The sequence below is a fragment of the Stegodyphus dumicola genome, chromosome 1, assembly GCF_044657685.1.
Source record: "Stegodyphus dumicola isolate Sdum_Otavi_A_Nest chromosome 1, ASM4465768v1".
NCBI classification, from domain to species: Eukaryota; Metazoa; Arthropoda; class Arachnida; order Araneae; family Eresidae; genus Stegodyphus; species Stegodyphus dumicola.
Genome location: NC_140768.1, coordinates 286,978,067 through 286,994,351, shown reverse-complemented (window position 1 = coordinate 286,994,351; position 16,285 = coordinate 286,978,067). Strand labels below are relative to the sequence as shown.

The 16,285-nt window shown below is 36.1% G+C and overlaps 1 protein-coding gene across 3 annotated transcripts in view; it reads left to right on the top strand.

Annotated features, from left to right (window-relative positions):
• The window catches only part of LOC118205541 (uncharacterized), a 208,359-nt gene extending 196,240 nt beyond the window's left edge, over positions 1–12,119 (top strand). For all 3 annotated transcript variants that reach the window (XM_085808265.1, XM_085808264.1, XM_085808272.1), the window contains exon 11: positions 11,759–12,119. In XM_085808265.1, the coding sequence (XP_085664391.1) occupies positions 11,759–11,952 (194 nt within the window). In that variant the 3' untranslated portion in view covers positions 11,953–12,119. The remainder of the gene's footprint in view (positions 1–11,758) is intronic.
• The last annotated feature ends 4,166 nt before the right edge of the window (positions 12,120–16,285 follow it).

Here is a 16,285-nt window from a genome sequence, read left to right as displayed (position 1 = left end):
CGGTTATTACAGTTTCTCGGGAATTTATTGTATACGCTGTCAGCATTGCAACTTTTACGGTATTACCCTGTTCGTCTAATTTAATTCGTGACAGGGCATCTGCTACGATATTTTCCTTTCCGGGGGTATGCTTGATTACCAGATTATATTCTTGCAGCTTGAGTGCCCATCTTATTAACCTTGGGGATAAATTTTTTCCAGAGTACAATCTAGTTACCGCCGCATGATCAGAATATACTGTTATCGGCGCCTTTCCAAAATAGACTCGGAACTTTTGCACTGCTAACAGAACTGCAAGTGCCTCTCTCTCGGTCGCGGAATAGTTTCTTTGTGTTTGATTTAAAGTTCGGCTAAAAAATGCTACTGGCTGCTGATTTTGCGAAAGTACCGCTCCTACCGCATAATCCGAAGCATCCGCTGAAATTTCTAAATTTTCATCCTTTTCAGGAAATTTCAACACAGGGGCTTGCGTTAATGCTTGTTTTAATTTTTCGAAAGCACTATTGGCTTCGGCCGTCCACGAGAATCTTGCCTTTTTCCTTTTTAATTTTAACAACGGCTCAGCGATAGCCGCAAAATCTTTTATAAAGGACCTATAATATGAACAAAGTCCTAAAAAAGAAGAGAGCTTCTTTGCCGTGTTTGGAGTCGGATACTTTTGTACAGCGATTATTTTTGATTCATCTGTCTCGATCCCTTTTTGCGATATTTTGTAACCTAAATATTTTAATTCAGGGGCTGCAAATTTGCATTTTTCGACATTAACTTTTAGACCGGCCTCATTTAATAAAGAAAACACCTGTCTTAAATCCTGTACATGTTGGTCTAGATTATCACTAGTAATAATGATATCGTCTAAATAGATAAATGTGGACTTTCCGAGAACAGGTCTTAACACAATGTCCATGCATCGCTGAAATGTTGCTGGGTCGCCTGAAAGGCCAAACGGCATTCGCAAAAATGCATAAGTGCCAGACTTGGTTATAAAAGCAGTCTTAGGCACGTCCTCAGGCCTGATCCCTATTTGAAAATAACCATTCGTTAAGTCTAAAGTTGTCATAAATTTGGTTGATTTTATGTTCCTTAAAATTTCTTCTATAATCGGTAACGGATATACCGGATATTTCGTTATGGAATTTAATTTACGGTAATCAATAGCGAATCTCCACCTTTTTGGATGCTCCAAAGGATAATCATTATTTTTCTTACATAAAACCACCGGACTAGCATAACTACTTGAGATAGGCGTTACGATCTTTTTACGTAGCATATCGGTAATATGCCATTCTATAATTTTTTCCTTATTCTTATCATACCGGTATGGTTTTTGACGAACCGGCAATGCATCTCCGGTGTCAATACTATGGTTAGTAACCTGGGTAAATCCTGGAATATCACTAAATAAGGAAGCAAATTCACTTACCACTTGTCGGATTCTATCTTGCTCGTCATTAGGCAGGTGGTCGAGATTTAACCTTGGCGGTTCAACCTTTTCTACACGCACTGGTTTCATCGTCAGCTTAAGAGACGCTTCATTAAAATCCAGTGTAGCTTGTGCGTCTGAAAGAAAGTCTATTCCTAGTATTAAGTGTGCTTGCAAATTCTTTACTATAAAAAACATCGCCTTTGCTTGTTCGTCCTTGATACGGATGTACAAAGGTACTTTACCTACGCACTTACATTGTTCTCCTTGCGCCGCTAATACTGTTGTATTATCCGCATTATATATGCGGTATTTGCGAAAATACTTTCTAAAAAAGACTTCTGCCACACAGGAACACTGCGCGCCGGTATCCAGGAGTGCGGTGGCCGGGATATTATTTACCAAGACTTCAATCTTCGGAAGAGTAAAATTTTTCACCATTACTGTATTTAACTTGTAGGAAGAGGGGTTTTCGTGGCCTTCGGATTTCCGCACCCTCTCGTCAGCAGAAATCCGTTTTAGTTTAAATTATTTTTTCTTTCGGTGCTTTCCTTCTTTCTCCACTGGCCTTGAGACTTTTTTCCTGGGTTGCTATTGAACTGTCGACGTTCGCCGGCTGTTTTTAAATGCTCGGGTTTCCTTGCCCACTGATTCGCTTTTTCTCCGTAGCCATGTGCTTGAGTTTGCTGTAGTCTTGGCGTACCAAATTGGTTTCGCTGTTGATATTGGCGTCTTCTTTCGACGTCCGCCGTTCTTCTACTTTCAAACTGGATTGCTAGCTCAAATAATTTTTCCAGTGTAGTCGGATTTCTCAATTCAATAAAGTCTTGCACTTGGGGTAGTAACCTCGGCAAAATCACTTGAATTATTTCAGGATCCGGACGGTTTCCATACAAGAGCTTGAAAACGTGAATTTTTCTTAAAATAAAACTCGACATGTTTTCCATTCTTTGTTGATATATACTGAAAAGTTCTGTTTCTAATTTCGCACGATCCCTTACAACAGGGAAGGCTTTTAGTAGAGCAGTCTTGAAATTTTCGTAGGTATAGGTGGGACTTCCTGCTTGACCCAAGAGACTTCTGCCGATACATTTGAAGCAGTTAAGCGCTTGGCCCCTCAAAGCGCTGGTAGCTAAGGTAACTTTTTGAAACTCGTGCACGGGGTAGAGCATGAAGTGGTCATCCAATTTTTCCAAAAAACTGGTTACCTGTGAGTTTCCATTAAACGTTGCTTCTGGTTTCATCGAAGCGCGCATGGTCTGGACAATATACCCAAATCCTTCCAGGGCGGCAGCTGGCATTTCTGGATTCTGAGCTGTTTCTGCAGGCAGCACAGGTTCTTCTTGAAACTCGGCCATGGTTATTCTTCGTCGGGCGCCACTATCAGGTTCAATGTTTCTTCTAACCTTCTTCGGAAACATACAATGACCTGACTAGAACAGAAAGCTTACTAAAGCTATGTTTACTAGTTGTAGTAAGTAGACAGGATACAGACGAAGGGTATACAAAACCCTTTATTTTTCTTCTTTATATACAATGACTTCCGTACTTCGGAATACAATGACCCTCCACTCGGGGTCTAACTTAAAAGATATCAAAATAAAACTAAACTCTAATTTAACTTTAGAATAAGATTGGCCTTATAATAACAGGAAGCGTATGTAGCACAGAGACTGTGAACACTACAATACGTTTAATTTATCAAGAGGATTAAAACCTCTGGCCTGGAAGGCAAAGTAGCAACTGCGTAACTTCTAAGGTAAGCGGCCTGCTTCGAACTCACGGCTTCCTCTCTTCTGCTTGGCAAAAAGGCCACACTTAAATACTTGGCGTTCGCCAGACAACTTTGCATAAACTCCTTCACGCTTATAATTCTGGCCGGAAGTAGAAAATAAGAAGTGATAGTAAAGATTTAAAATAAAATAAACGTTAGTAAAACTTAAGATCCTTACATACTTCCCGCCAGAGTTAATTAGTTTGAAACTGAGGTCTAAAACGACCTTGTTGAAAACTTTTAGCTCTAGAAACTAACGCGAGGCCAAACTTTTACAATCATAACTTAGCTAGAAACTAGAAAATTTTAAAAGAAAGAAATTTGTTACAATAGCAGCTCCCGGAATATACAACAATCTTTTTCTTTTTCATCTGTACTGCATCTAAACAGGAGCTTTATTCAATTCTGGTTCCTTCCAGAGATCTGGAAGGAAAACTAGTTTAATGAAATGTTACAGAATGACATTGCAAATAACATATAGAATATACTTTTCTTAACATTCTTATTTCATTCATGACTATTTTAATTATCTCTCCCCGTGCTCTCTGACATGTGTTGTAAAAACACCAAACACGAATGTGTTTCTGTCTATGTGTTCAACACTTCCTCCTACAATCAAAACACTAATGTGTTAAAATTCAACATACGAGACCTCTTAACACACCCTAATTTCAACTCTAGACCCTGAGGTACTATTCTGAAAGTGGCTAACTCTAAAGTGTAGCGTCAGAGAGCCTAACTACATCATTCAACCTTTAACACATATTCAGCATGATTTAATCTTTACAGTCACACGAATAACAAATTTTTTAACATTACTTTCACTTTTACCATATCACGGTATTTCTAAACATTCAAAATAACAGTTCACATGTATACAAGAACATATCAAGATGCCGTTAATTTTACACATTTGAAAACATACATTAGTAGTACATTGTTAACTTCTATTCTTTTCAAAGCAAGTGCCAATTCTTTCTACATTGAAATAATACTACATTTCAAAAAGTCTTTCAGACTAAAACGTCTTTCTTGTTAGAATGTTTTAAATAAAATTTATACAATAACTTTTTACAATATTTAAGTCTTTATACAACGCTATTATACATCAACTTTAGTTTTACGCGCGAGTAATTGAAAAACATAATAAGAAAATCGGTCACAACTCATTTCTCGCCCTTTTGGCGATAAAGGTAGACCTCGCATGAGGTAAAACTTCTTGAAATCTGCCACTTGCAGTAAGAATGAAAGATTAACTTAAGTTTGTAAAGTAACATAAAATTTTACTTATCTTCGTAATATTCAGACATCCTTTTCTGGGCCCAGTCTTTAAAGGTGCTGCAGACCGTAGCTTGGTTGATCCTCCTTCTTGTACGGGCTCGCCCTTCAGTGCTTTCCTCTGGAAGCTTCCGTTTTTCACCACTACGGCCACCCTTTAACATCTTCCTTCTGTCCTCTGCTTGTGGTCTTGGCCGTTTGAAGGCAGCTGGTCTTGGTGGAACCGGGAAACTTCTGTCGTGATCCTGCTTGGACCTCGTTGTTGGCCGTTCAAATTTTTCTTGTACTTTTTCCTCCGCCGCTGATGGCCCTTCCGCAGTTCGGCGACTTTTGCTGCGGAGAGTTCTGTCGGATGAGTCAATCTTCCGTTTCACAGCCGGGTTATAGTTGCCGTCCTTTCTCCCTTCTTCATTCTGGGGGTGTTCGTGAACTCTGTTTTTTGGACGGTGGAACGGCTTCTTTTTCTTTGTACCTTCAATTTTTCCGCGGGGCAATTTTCTTTTCACTTGCTTCTGTCTCTCATTGGCTTGCCCTTGTACTTGTCGTTTTCCCACCTCTGGAACTTGTACCTGCGGTGTCTGCCGTACCGGATCCTGCAAAAGATCTGAAAAGATTTGCATTTTATTACGGTCATAGAATGGTTTTATCTGGTCAATGTTTGCGGAACAGGTTTCACCATTTCTTGCCTTTAATACTACAACAGCGTGAGTTATTTTTTCTATAACATATGGTCCTTCAAAGCGTGGAAAAAATTTGGCAGTTTTATCTTCTGGTGCTGAAGAAAGTGAATGCTTAATTTTTAGTACTTCATCCCCTACTTTATAAGTTACTCCCCGTCGTTTCAAGTCATAATACAATTTTTGTTTTCTTTGTGCTACTTCCGTATTCTTTTTTGCTTCTTTTATTAGTTTTTCTATATCACCCATTTTAAATTCTGGGGCTCTTTGTTGCACATAAAATAGTTTATCTAACGGTGTTATAACCTTTCTGCCTAGAAATAACTCAGCAGGAGTTTTGCCCGTTGTATCATGTTTTGCGGTCCTAAGGGCGGAAGCAAATTCATTGACATAGTTATCCCAGCTTTTATGAAAATTTTTAACATAACTACGGATAATTTTCACTATATTTCTGTTGACCCGTTCCGCTATATTTGATTGCGGCCGATACGGGACCATTTTTAAATGACGTATGCCCAGTTTTTGGCACATGTCTTCAAATATATTACTTACAAATTGAGGACCATTATCCGATATAACTTTTAGGGGCGCCCCGTATTTTAAAATATATTTATTTAAAATAGAATCGGTAACTAATTTCGCGGAGGCTCGTTTTAAGGGAACAATTTCGGTCCATTTACTAAAATGATCAACTATAACAAGGAGATAGCGACTTTTGTTTAACTGACTTTTTGGGAAAGGGCCCAATAAATCGATGCCGATTATTTCATTTGGAAATTCGGATTTAATACTATTTAGAAACCCGGCCGGGCGGAAATTAATATAATTAACGGCTTGACATGTTGGGCAGGACTGGACATACGCCCTTGTTAACTTTTGCAGTTCAGGAAAGTAGACTGCCTCGCGTACGCGTTGAGTAGTTTTTCGAATACCAGCATGAGAAGCTAAAGGGCTGTCATGGAGCTCTTGCAGGATATTTAATCTAAGACTAGCTGGGATAACAGGTCGAAATTCGTTGTTGGAATTCGTAGTTTTTGTGTAGAATAATAGACCATCTATTAGTTCGTAATGGGCCGCCCTATTTCTTATCGCCACAATATCTTGGTGGCTAAAATTTTCAGGATCCTTCAAATACTCATAAATACTTCCAAACTCAGGATCCTTACCCAGTTCGGTTATTACAGTTTCTCGGGAATTTATTGTACACGCTGTCAGCATTGCAACTTTTACGGTATTACCCTGTTCGTCTAATTTAATTCGTGACAGGGCATCTGCTACGATATTTTCCTTTCCGGGGGGTATGCTTGATTACCAGATTATATTCTTGCAGCTTGAGTGCCCATCTTATTAACCTTGGGGATAAATTTTTTCCAGAGTACAATCTAGTTACCGCCGCATGATCAGAATATACTGTTATCGGCGCCTTTCCAAAATAGACTCGGAACTTTTGCACTGCTAACAGAACTGCAAGTGCCTCTCTCTCGGTCGCGGAATAGTTTCTTTGTGTTTGATTTAAAGTTCGGCTAAAAAATGCTACTGGCTGCTGATTTTGCGAAAGTACCGCTCCTACCGCATAATCCGAAGCATCCGCTGAAATTTCTAAATTTTCATCCTTTTCAGGAAATTTCAACACAGGGGCTTGCGTTAATGCTTGTTTTAATTTTTCGAAAGCACTATTGGCTTCGGCCGTCCACGAGAATCTTGCCTTTTTCCTTTTTAATTTTAACAACGGCTCAGCGATAGCCGCAAAATCTTTTATAAAGGACCTATAATATGAACAAAGTCCTAAAAAAGAAGAGAGCTTCTTTGCCGTGTTTGGAGTCGGATACTTTTGTACAGCGATTATTTTTGATTCATCTGTCTCGATCCCTTTTTGCGATATTTTGTAACCTAAATATTTTAATTCAGGGGCTGCAAATATGCATTTTTCGACATTAACTTTTAGACCGGCCTCATTTAATAAAGAAAACACCTGTCTTAAATCCTGTACATGTTGGTCTAGATTATCACTAGTAATAATGATATCGTCTAAATAGATAAATGTGGACTTTCCGAGAACAGGTCTTAACACAATGTCCATGCATCGCTGAAATGTTGCTGGGTCGCCTGAAAGGCCAAACGGCATTCGCAAAAATGCATAAGTGCCAGACTTGGTTATAAAAGCAGTCTTAGGCACGTCCTCAGGCCTGATCCCTATTTGAAAATAACCATTCGTTAAGTCTAAAGTTGTCATAAATTTGGTTGATTTTATGTTCCTTAAAATTTCTTCTATAATCGGTAACGGATATACCGGATATTTCGTTATGGAATTTAATTTACGGTAATCAATAGCGAATCTCCACCTTTTTGGATGCTCCAAAGGATAATCATTATTTTTCTTACATAAAACCACCGGACTAGCATAACTACTTGAGATAGGCGTTACGATCTTTTTACGTAGCATATCGGTAATATGCCATTCTATAATTTTTTCCTTATTCTTATCATACCGGTATGGTTTTTGACGAACCGGCAATGCATCTCCGGTGTCAATACTATGGTTAGTAACCTGGGTAAATCCTGGAATATCACTAAATAAGGAAGCAAATTCACTTACCACTTGTCGGATTCTATCTTGCTCGTCATTAGGCAGGTGGTCGAGATTTAACCTTGGCGGTTCAACCTTTTCTACACGCACTGGTTTCATCGTCAGCTTAAGAGACGCTTCATTAAAATCCAGTGTAGCTTGTGCGTCTGAAAGAAAGTCTATTCCTAGTATTAAGTGTGCTTGCAAATTCTTTACTATAAAAAACATCGCCTTTGCTTGTTCGTCCTTGATACGGATGTACAAAGGTACTTTACCTACGCACTTACATTGTTCTCCTTGCGCCGCTAATACTGTTGTATTATCCGCATTATATATGCGGTATTTGCGAAAATACTTTCTAAAAAAGACTTCTGCCACACAGGAACACTGCGCGCCGGTATCCAGGAGTGCGGTGGCCGGGATATTATTTACCAAGACTTCAATCTTCGGAAGAGTAAAATTTTTCACCATTACTGTATTTAACTTGTAGGAAGAGGGGTTTTCGTGGCCTTCGGATTTCCGCACCCTCTCGTCAGCAGAAATCCGTTTTAGTTTAAATTATTTTTTCTTTCGGTGCTTTCCTTCTTTCTCCACTGGCCTTGAGACTTTTTTCCTGGGTTGCTATTGAACTGTCGACGTTCGCCGGCTGTTTTTAAATGCTCGGGTTTCCTTGCCCACTGATTCGCTTTTTCTCCGTAGCCATGTGCTTGAGTTTGCTGTAGTCTTGGCGTACCAAATTGGTTTCGCTGTTGATATTGGCGTCTTCTTTCGACGTCCGCCGTTCTTCTACTTTCAAACTGGATTGCTAGCTCAAATAATTTTTCCAGTGTAGTCGGATTTCTCAATTCAATAAAGTCTTGCACTTGGGGTAGTAACCTCGGCAAAATCACTTGAATTATTTCAGGATCCGGACGGTTTCCATACAAGAGCTTGAAAACGTGAATTTTTCTTAAAATAAAACTCGACATGTTTTCCATTCTTTGTTGATATATACTGAAAAGTTCTGTTTCTAATTTCGCACGATCCCTTACAACAGGGAAGGCTTTTAGTAGAGCAGTCTTGAAATTTTCGTAGGTATAGGTGGGACTTCCTGCTTGACCCAAGAGACTTCTGCCGATACATTTGAAGCAGTTAAGCGCTTGGCCCCTCAAAGCGCTGGTAGCTAAGGTAACTTTTTGAAACTCGTGCACGGGGTAGAGCATGAAGTGGTCATCCAATTTTTCCAAAAAACTGGTTACCTGTGAGTTTCCATTAAACGTTGCTTCTGGTTTCATCGAAGCGCGCATGGTCTGGACAATATACCCAAATCCTTCCAGGGCGGCAGCTGGCATTTCTGGATTCTGAGCTGTTTCTGCAGGCAGCACAGGTTCTTCTTGAAACTCGGCCATGGTTATTCTTCGTCGGGCGCCACTATCAGGTTCAATGTTTCTTCTAACCTTCTTCGGAAACATACAATGACCTGACTAGAACAGAGAGCTTACTAAAGCTATGTTCACTAGTTGTAGTAAGTAGACAGGATACAGACGAAGGGTATACAAAACCCTTTATTTTTCTTCTTTATATACAATGACTTCCGTACTTCGGAATACAATGACCCTCCACTCGGGGTCTAACTTAAAAGATATCAAAATAAAACTAAACTCTAATTTAACTTTAGAATAAGATTGGCCTTATAATAACAGGAAGCGTATGTAGCACAGAGACTGTGAACACTACAATACGTTTAATTTATCAAGAGGATTAAAACCTCTGGCCTGGAAGGCAAAGTAGCAACTGCGTAACTTCTAAGGTAAGCGGCCTGCTTCGAACTCACGGCTTCCTCTCTTCTGCTTGGCAAAAAGGCCACACTTAAATACTTGGCGTTCGCCAGACAACTTTGCATAAACTCCTTCACGCTTATAATTCTGGCCGGAAGTAGAAAATAAGAAGTGATAGTAAAGATTTAAAATAAAATAAACGTTAGTAAAACTTAAGATCCTTACAAATTTAATTTGGAAGGAACCTAAATTTTGAAGTGTGAAAGGAAGAATCAAATAAGTTTAATGAAAAAAAGGGGGAGATTGATAAATATACATCAAATTCAATTAACACTGAGGAGCTAAATTTTGAGAGCTAATTTTTAAAAAACTACTCATGCGACCTGTACAAAATCTGGTAGTTTGGCATAATTTGAGTCGTAGAATCGAAGTATGAAAAAAAAATTTAGCATATCATTCAGTGGCGGCTCGTGGCTAAAATTAGTGGGAATGCTGTTCCAAAAAAATCTAACCTTTGTTTGAAAATTATGTAAAAAAAATCATGTATAAAGAGAAAATTTATTTTGAAACTTCATGAAATCTTACAAGAAAAAAATGAAACATTTCTTAATGAATTTAACCAAAATTATTACAGTTCAATCTTTGTCTAATCATTTAAAAATGAAATCCATTCCTCTTGTTTTAATTTGCGCGAAAAGATCAATAATTTTCTCTTTGATCTCTGGATGACAACTGAGGAAATTTGTCTTTATTGAAAGCAATGCAAGCGCATTTAGTCTTTCGGAATTCCTAGCGCTTCTTAGAAAAGTTTTCATTCTTTTAAATGTTGAAAAGCAGCGTTTATTCATGGATATTCAGACTTACAATAGAATACTTTTAGTTCAGTTTCAAGCTTTTCTTTGCCAATCATTGGATATGCTTCAGTGGTCAGTACTATTTCTTCTGTAGAATGTTCATTCCTAAAACTAAGCATTTTTTGTTAAACAATTTAGCAGCTGCTAAGTGTTTAATTGAAGAATATCTGTGCATTATATCAATACATAGTTATAAAGTCACATATTTCCTTAGCTTCTGCCATCAGTGTCTTTGAAAAATTCTTACAGTACTTTGAGTTTCTCAATTCTAAAATAGCAGTTTTGAAAACTTTAAACACACTAATTTCTCTGGATTGCATTTAGTTGTATATTATTTCAACATGAGGTATCTGATAAAAATTCTCTAACCAAAACTTGAAATTATCATCACTTAGATATTTTTAAATTCCTGTTGCTTTTGCAATAGTTTGATCTGCATTTGATGCTGACTGAATTTCAGTAAGGCAATTTTTTAAAAGTTGCAAATTTTCATGAAATCTGTTTATGGTCCGTATGATGAAGTTCCACCTCGTGGAGGAATACCACACGCGCGGAGTAAAAAAGAAATCACGTTTTCAGCAACATGCCAGAATTTCGGCACTGCAAGAGCGACAGTGCTCTTCTCTCTACCCGGCTCGCGTGCTGCTTTCTGTGTGCGCATGCGCGGAACAGTCAAACACCATGTTGCTGGAACTGTGAAGCGCGCAGTTCCAAAGACTTTCGTACCTCTTTCACAAAGTGGGGGGATGGAGACTGACATTAAGCTTAAGGATTATGTATTGTAAAAGTATAAAGAAAAAATTAAAGACTAAAGGACACACTATATTAAATATTAAAAATAATAAGTGGAAATAGGGGGTGCTGCAGTTCCACAGTGCTTATTTCGAGCCGCCACTGATATCATTTCAGAAAAAGTCCGATTTTGTATCAAAATACCTATATTAGAACAACGCTATATATAAATCTAATATATATCCTAAGTCGCGCTTTTGGGACATGTATAACACAAGCTGAATTTTGTCCATCGGCCCAGTAGAATGGGAGATATAGAACTATACTTTTTTTTTTTTTTCTTGTGCAGCGTACCTTAGAAATCATGTCTTCGCGAAGAGCATATTAAGGGAAATGGTTCATTCATGTTGCACATAAAGAAAGCCAAAAAAATCATAGAAACCAAAACTTTCTTTTGAGCCGAACACGAGATACACTATCAGTACTCAGAATCCTATCCACTTGGTCACTATTAGTGGCTAAGAAACGAAGCGAAGTGAGTCATTTCTTATTTCAAGTTTTTTCATAGCGGTGCCCGCGAACCGCAAAAGATTACATTTCATCTAGTATACAGCTGAAAAAAAAAATGCTGAAACATATTTTGTTTTAATTAATTTTTTTTTCATACTATATTGAATTTTTACATTCTTGTTTACAGTGAAACGATGTTGCGCGAAACTTGCCTGCGATTTTTGTGAAGTAACGAGTTTCAAAAAGAAAATGGAAAAGCTCGTAGATAATTTTGTGCCTGGAGTTTACATTCATAAAAATGGAGAAAAAGAATTTTATATCCCTACAGAAGAAGAGATGGAAGCTCTTAAGGAAATTCAGAAGCTTTTATTCCGTGTTTGATTAGATGAATGTTTCATATGTCATATATTCCATTATCTTTTTTTCAGATTATTTAATGTCATCACAAGCGATTCTTTTATCATACTTTTAAAACAACTGCTATTAACCATGATTAATTTCAAAGTTTGTATCAATATAATCAGGAAATGGAAATAAAAGTCATTGTTAACGAATTATCCTATCCTTTGATATTCATTGACTAATTATATACTCTACGAACTGGATATTTTTTCATCAAAATTTCCTAATATTATTTTTATTTATTTAATTAAAATGAAATTCCTATTAGACTGACTGTCGGCCTTCTGCATTGAAATGAATAAATATAATCGCCAATTATATTTCCTAGTTAAGATCCTTTATTCTTGTTTATTAGTAACTCAGAAGAAAAGGGAAAAAAGGGGGAATTGCTTTACAGTTTTAAATATGAATCTTGCAAACTTATCAGAACAACCACTCAGAATTTTGTTATGCGAAAACTGCAAAATTTCGAGAAAATATGATGGTCGTCTTATATCCACCATCTTTACTTTTTAATCATTTCAGGAATGAGTCAAATATCTCATCTCACGGAGCAGTTTTTTGTACGTGAATCCTTATCTCATGCTTAATGTAGTAAATTTATCATTAGAAAACAAGAATCGCAAGTATGTCGCTCTGAAAATTTTGAAATTTCGCGAAAATTTCCTGTATTAAAATTTACACTACCAATTTCGTGAAATTTTCGCTCCAAACTTAACGTTTGAAAAATAAAATGTCATTATGTGTATTAAATCTGAAATAGAAACCATTACACAAATAACTAGCATGTAAATATATAAACTATATTATATGAATTTAAAACTGATGCTCAGATTTGTAAGCGTTCAAATTTGGCACCTAGCGAAATTACATGTGATCAACATTTCCATTTAAATGAAAAGAGTTTTTATGTAATACTTAGTTTTGATATAATATAGAGATTTTCTTCTTTTAGAGATACATGCCCTATAACATATTTTTAGACATGAGAAAGGGTCTGTAGGCAACAATTATTATTGGTCATAATAACTACAACTACTTCTACTAGATAATGACTACTACTTTCACTTCACCTTTAGTTTCAGTTTAGTTTCAGAAGGTTGTCATGCCATAAAATCAGTAAGGAGTTAGTGAGGGCTACAAAGAATAATAAAGATGTTATATATGGAAAATAGTGATTCTTGCTTTTTGATTTTTGCTATTTAAATTATTATAAAAAGAACTTAGCAAGCAACCACATACTTGGTGACCTCAGGATTATTGATAAAGATGTCAGAAAGTGAAGAATCGGCGATTAAAGAAGAAATAGCACGGGTAAGTGTTAAAATACCTCCCTTTTGGGCTGAAAAGCCAGAGATATGGTTTTATCAAGTAGAAGCACAGTTTTCTATTTGTGGAATAACTGCCGAGGAAACTAAATTCAACTACTTAGTATCGCAATTGGAAGCAAAATTTGTAGAAAGTTTATGAGATATTATAAGTGACAATAGCAAAACCAAATATACTGCTGCTAAAGAACGTCTCTTGAACACTTTTAAAGAAAGTGAAAATAAACGTTTACAGAGACTGCTAACAGGCATAGACTTGGGAGACAGTAAACCTAGTCAACTTTTACAAAAAATGCGAAATCTTGCTACCGATGGCATTTCGGATAAAGTTCTTAAAACACTATTTCTGCAGAAAATGCCAGATACTGTGCGCAATATTTTAATCGTTAGTGATGAAGATATCGAAAAACTAGCTCTGGTGGCGGATCGTATCATCGAAATGCAACCAAAACAAGAACTATACTGTGCCAGCAGTATTGTTTCTCCAGGAACAGATGCTATTGCTGAATTACGACAACAAATTGCAGCTTTGGATAATAAAGTCGAAAAACTAACTGTTACAAGAAATTCTCGTTCTCGCTCAAGAAATAGCAGTCGATCATCTAGTAATCGAAGTAAATCTCGGAGCCGTTATAACCCTAATGGCAAGTACTGTTATTTCCACTTTCGTTTTCGAGAAAAGTGTTTTCCTGATAGATGCAAACCCCCCTGTAAGGCTCCTATATACCAGGCTGAATCATCAGGCATTCGCGATCCCAAGTGGGAGATTTAATGGCGGCTGTGTAGTTACGGTGCAACAATTTTTTGTGTTTTTTTGTGTAAAATGGGCGGATGTGCAGCTATTAATTGTTCAAATCATTCACGGAAAGGTCATACATTGGTAAAATTTCCTAAAAATGAAGAAAGAAGAAAAATATGGGTAAATAATTGCCGAAGAGACAATTGGAAACCTGGTCCAGGCGCTGAACTTTGCTTAGTAAGTATAATGTTAATTACGCCTTCATTTAGAGTTTATATCTTCTCTGATGTTTATAATGTGCAAGTAAAGTGAAATTCTTGTGTACAATAACCTGAGTATCTGCTAATTTCTGTAATAATAGCTATAATTAAATTAGTCTAGGGTTAATGTACCCGTCGCCAAACATCGCCAATGTGGATGTTATGAATGTGGAAAAGAAATTTCTCTTCTAATATAAAGCGCAGATTTTGTTTTCCTGTGCTAATTGTGGAATTTATACTAATGTAACATGAAAATCATTAGCATATTGAAATTTATTAAAAAATAAATAAATAATTTGGAAAGTCAAGATAAAATCTGAATGTTTGCTAAAGATATATGTAACATTATACTATAGTTGCAATATCGTTGGAATGATATATAATTTTTTTCTTTATTTTATAATCACTGTTGTTAAAAAGTTAGATGAGTTGCTTATGCACGGTGCCCCCTACTGTTTCTTGGTTAAAATAACTTCCAGAATTTTGACATTGACATCTGAAGTCAATAGAATAAATTGAATAGTATGAGACAAAATATATATAATCTGACTTCAATAATTGCAAGTACCATATATTTATAATCACAGTATTATACAATTTGGCAATTTTAAAAAGATAATAAGAGTAAAGATTTAGAAATGAATGCAGAACATTCAAATAAGCACAGAAAACTTGTGAAACTGCATGTGTACTTTTCAAAAATAATTGTAGTGTTTTTAATGCATGTGTAGTGTTTTTAATGCATGTGTAGTGTTTAATGCATGCATAACAATCAAATAAATCTGCCTGTAATGATGAATTTCAAAGGCCAAGCCAAAATTCTTTCATGAATTTGATACTTCTAAAGAATGTGATCTCCTCAAATTAAATCCTCATGACATTGATAAACAGTTATTACTGATCTGTGTTACAAAACAGATTTTTATACATGATAAATAATGTTTTCTGAAGCGTTATTTTGTGTTGTCATCTCTAAATAAAAAATTGCCTACAAATTCAGAAAGCTACTGAACTACGTTCTAGAGTTTTTAATAACTTTAATTGGATATGTCTGTGCCAATGTAATTTAAAAAATAGTCGTTTAAACTGGCCTTGATGCTTTTTAAAATGCATGTTGGCACTGTGCTCCGAAATTAGGGCTATGTTTTGAATGATTAGAGAATTAAAAATTAAATATTTCAGTTAGAGCAATAAACATTACTACAATTATAACAAGAATCATAGTCTGCTCTAATTATAAATGTATTTATCGGCCTAGTATCTTAAAAGTTGGGTGTAGTGAACTCTTATTTTCTTATCTATTGTAAGAGCACTATAGCAAGAAATATAAAGTTTTATTTTAGTTGTTTTTAATGTTATAGCAAAACACTACTTCATTTAATTTTTGGATAATGTTCTAAAGAACACCTTAAATTATAGGCAAAAAATAAATATTGGATAATTAAATTCTGTCCAAGCTTACAAGATGCTGCTGCTGATATGTTAGACATGGTTTGTTTATTGTTTCACTTTTTTATAATACTGGGCCTAATTTAATTACCTGCATATTTATTTATTGCCTATACTTACTTACAGTTCATGCTTGCTGCCTTTGGCACAACCTCACTGTGTGGTTTGTTTTTTTGTACTTTTATTTATTTTGTGTACTTTTTTTTTATTACTTTATGTATTTACAGGATCATTTTGAGGAATCTCAATTTGAGTCACTATGCAAAGATAGAAAAAAACTAAGAAAAACTGCAGTACCAACACTCTTTAGCATTCCAAATCCACCACCATCTGTAACTGACAAGAGGATAAGAGAAGTAAGATGTCCTAAGCCAAATACTGAAGTGGTAAATTATTTAATATTCTCCAAAAAAATTGTTGAAAAAATCATTGTTATTACAAATATATTAATTCATCCAACCATTGTTTAAAAAAATAATCACAGCATAACATGTTTACTATTTCTTTTTGAATTTAGGAAACTCTACCTGCTTCAA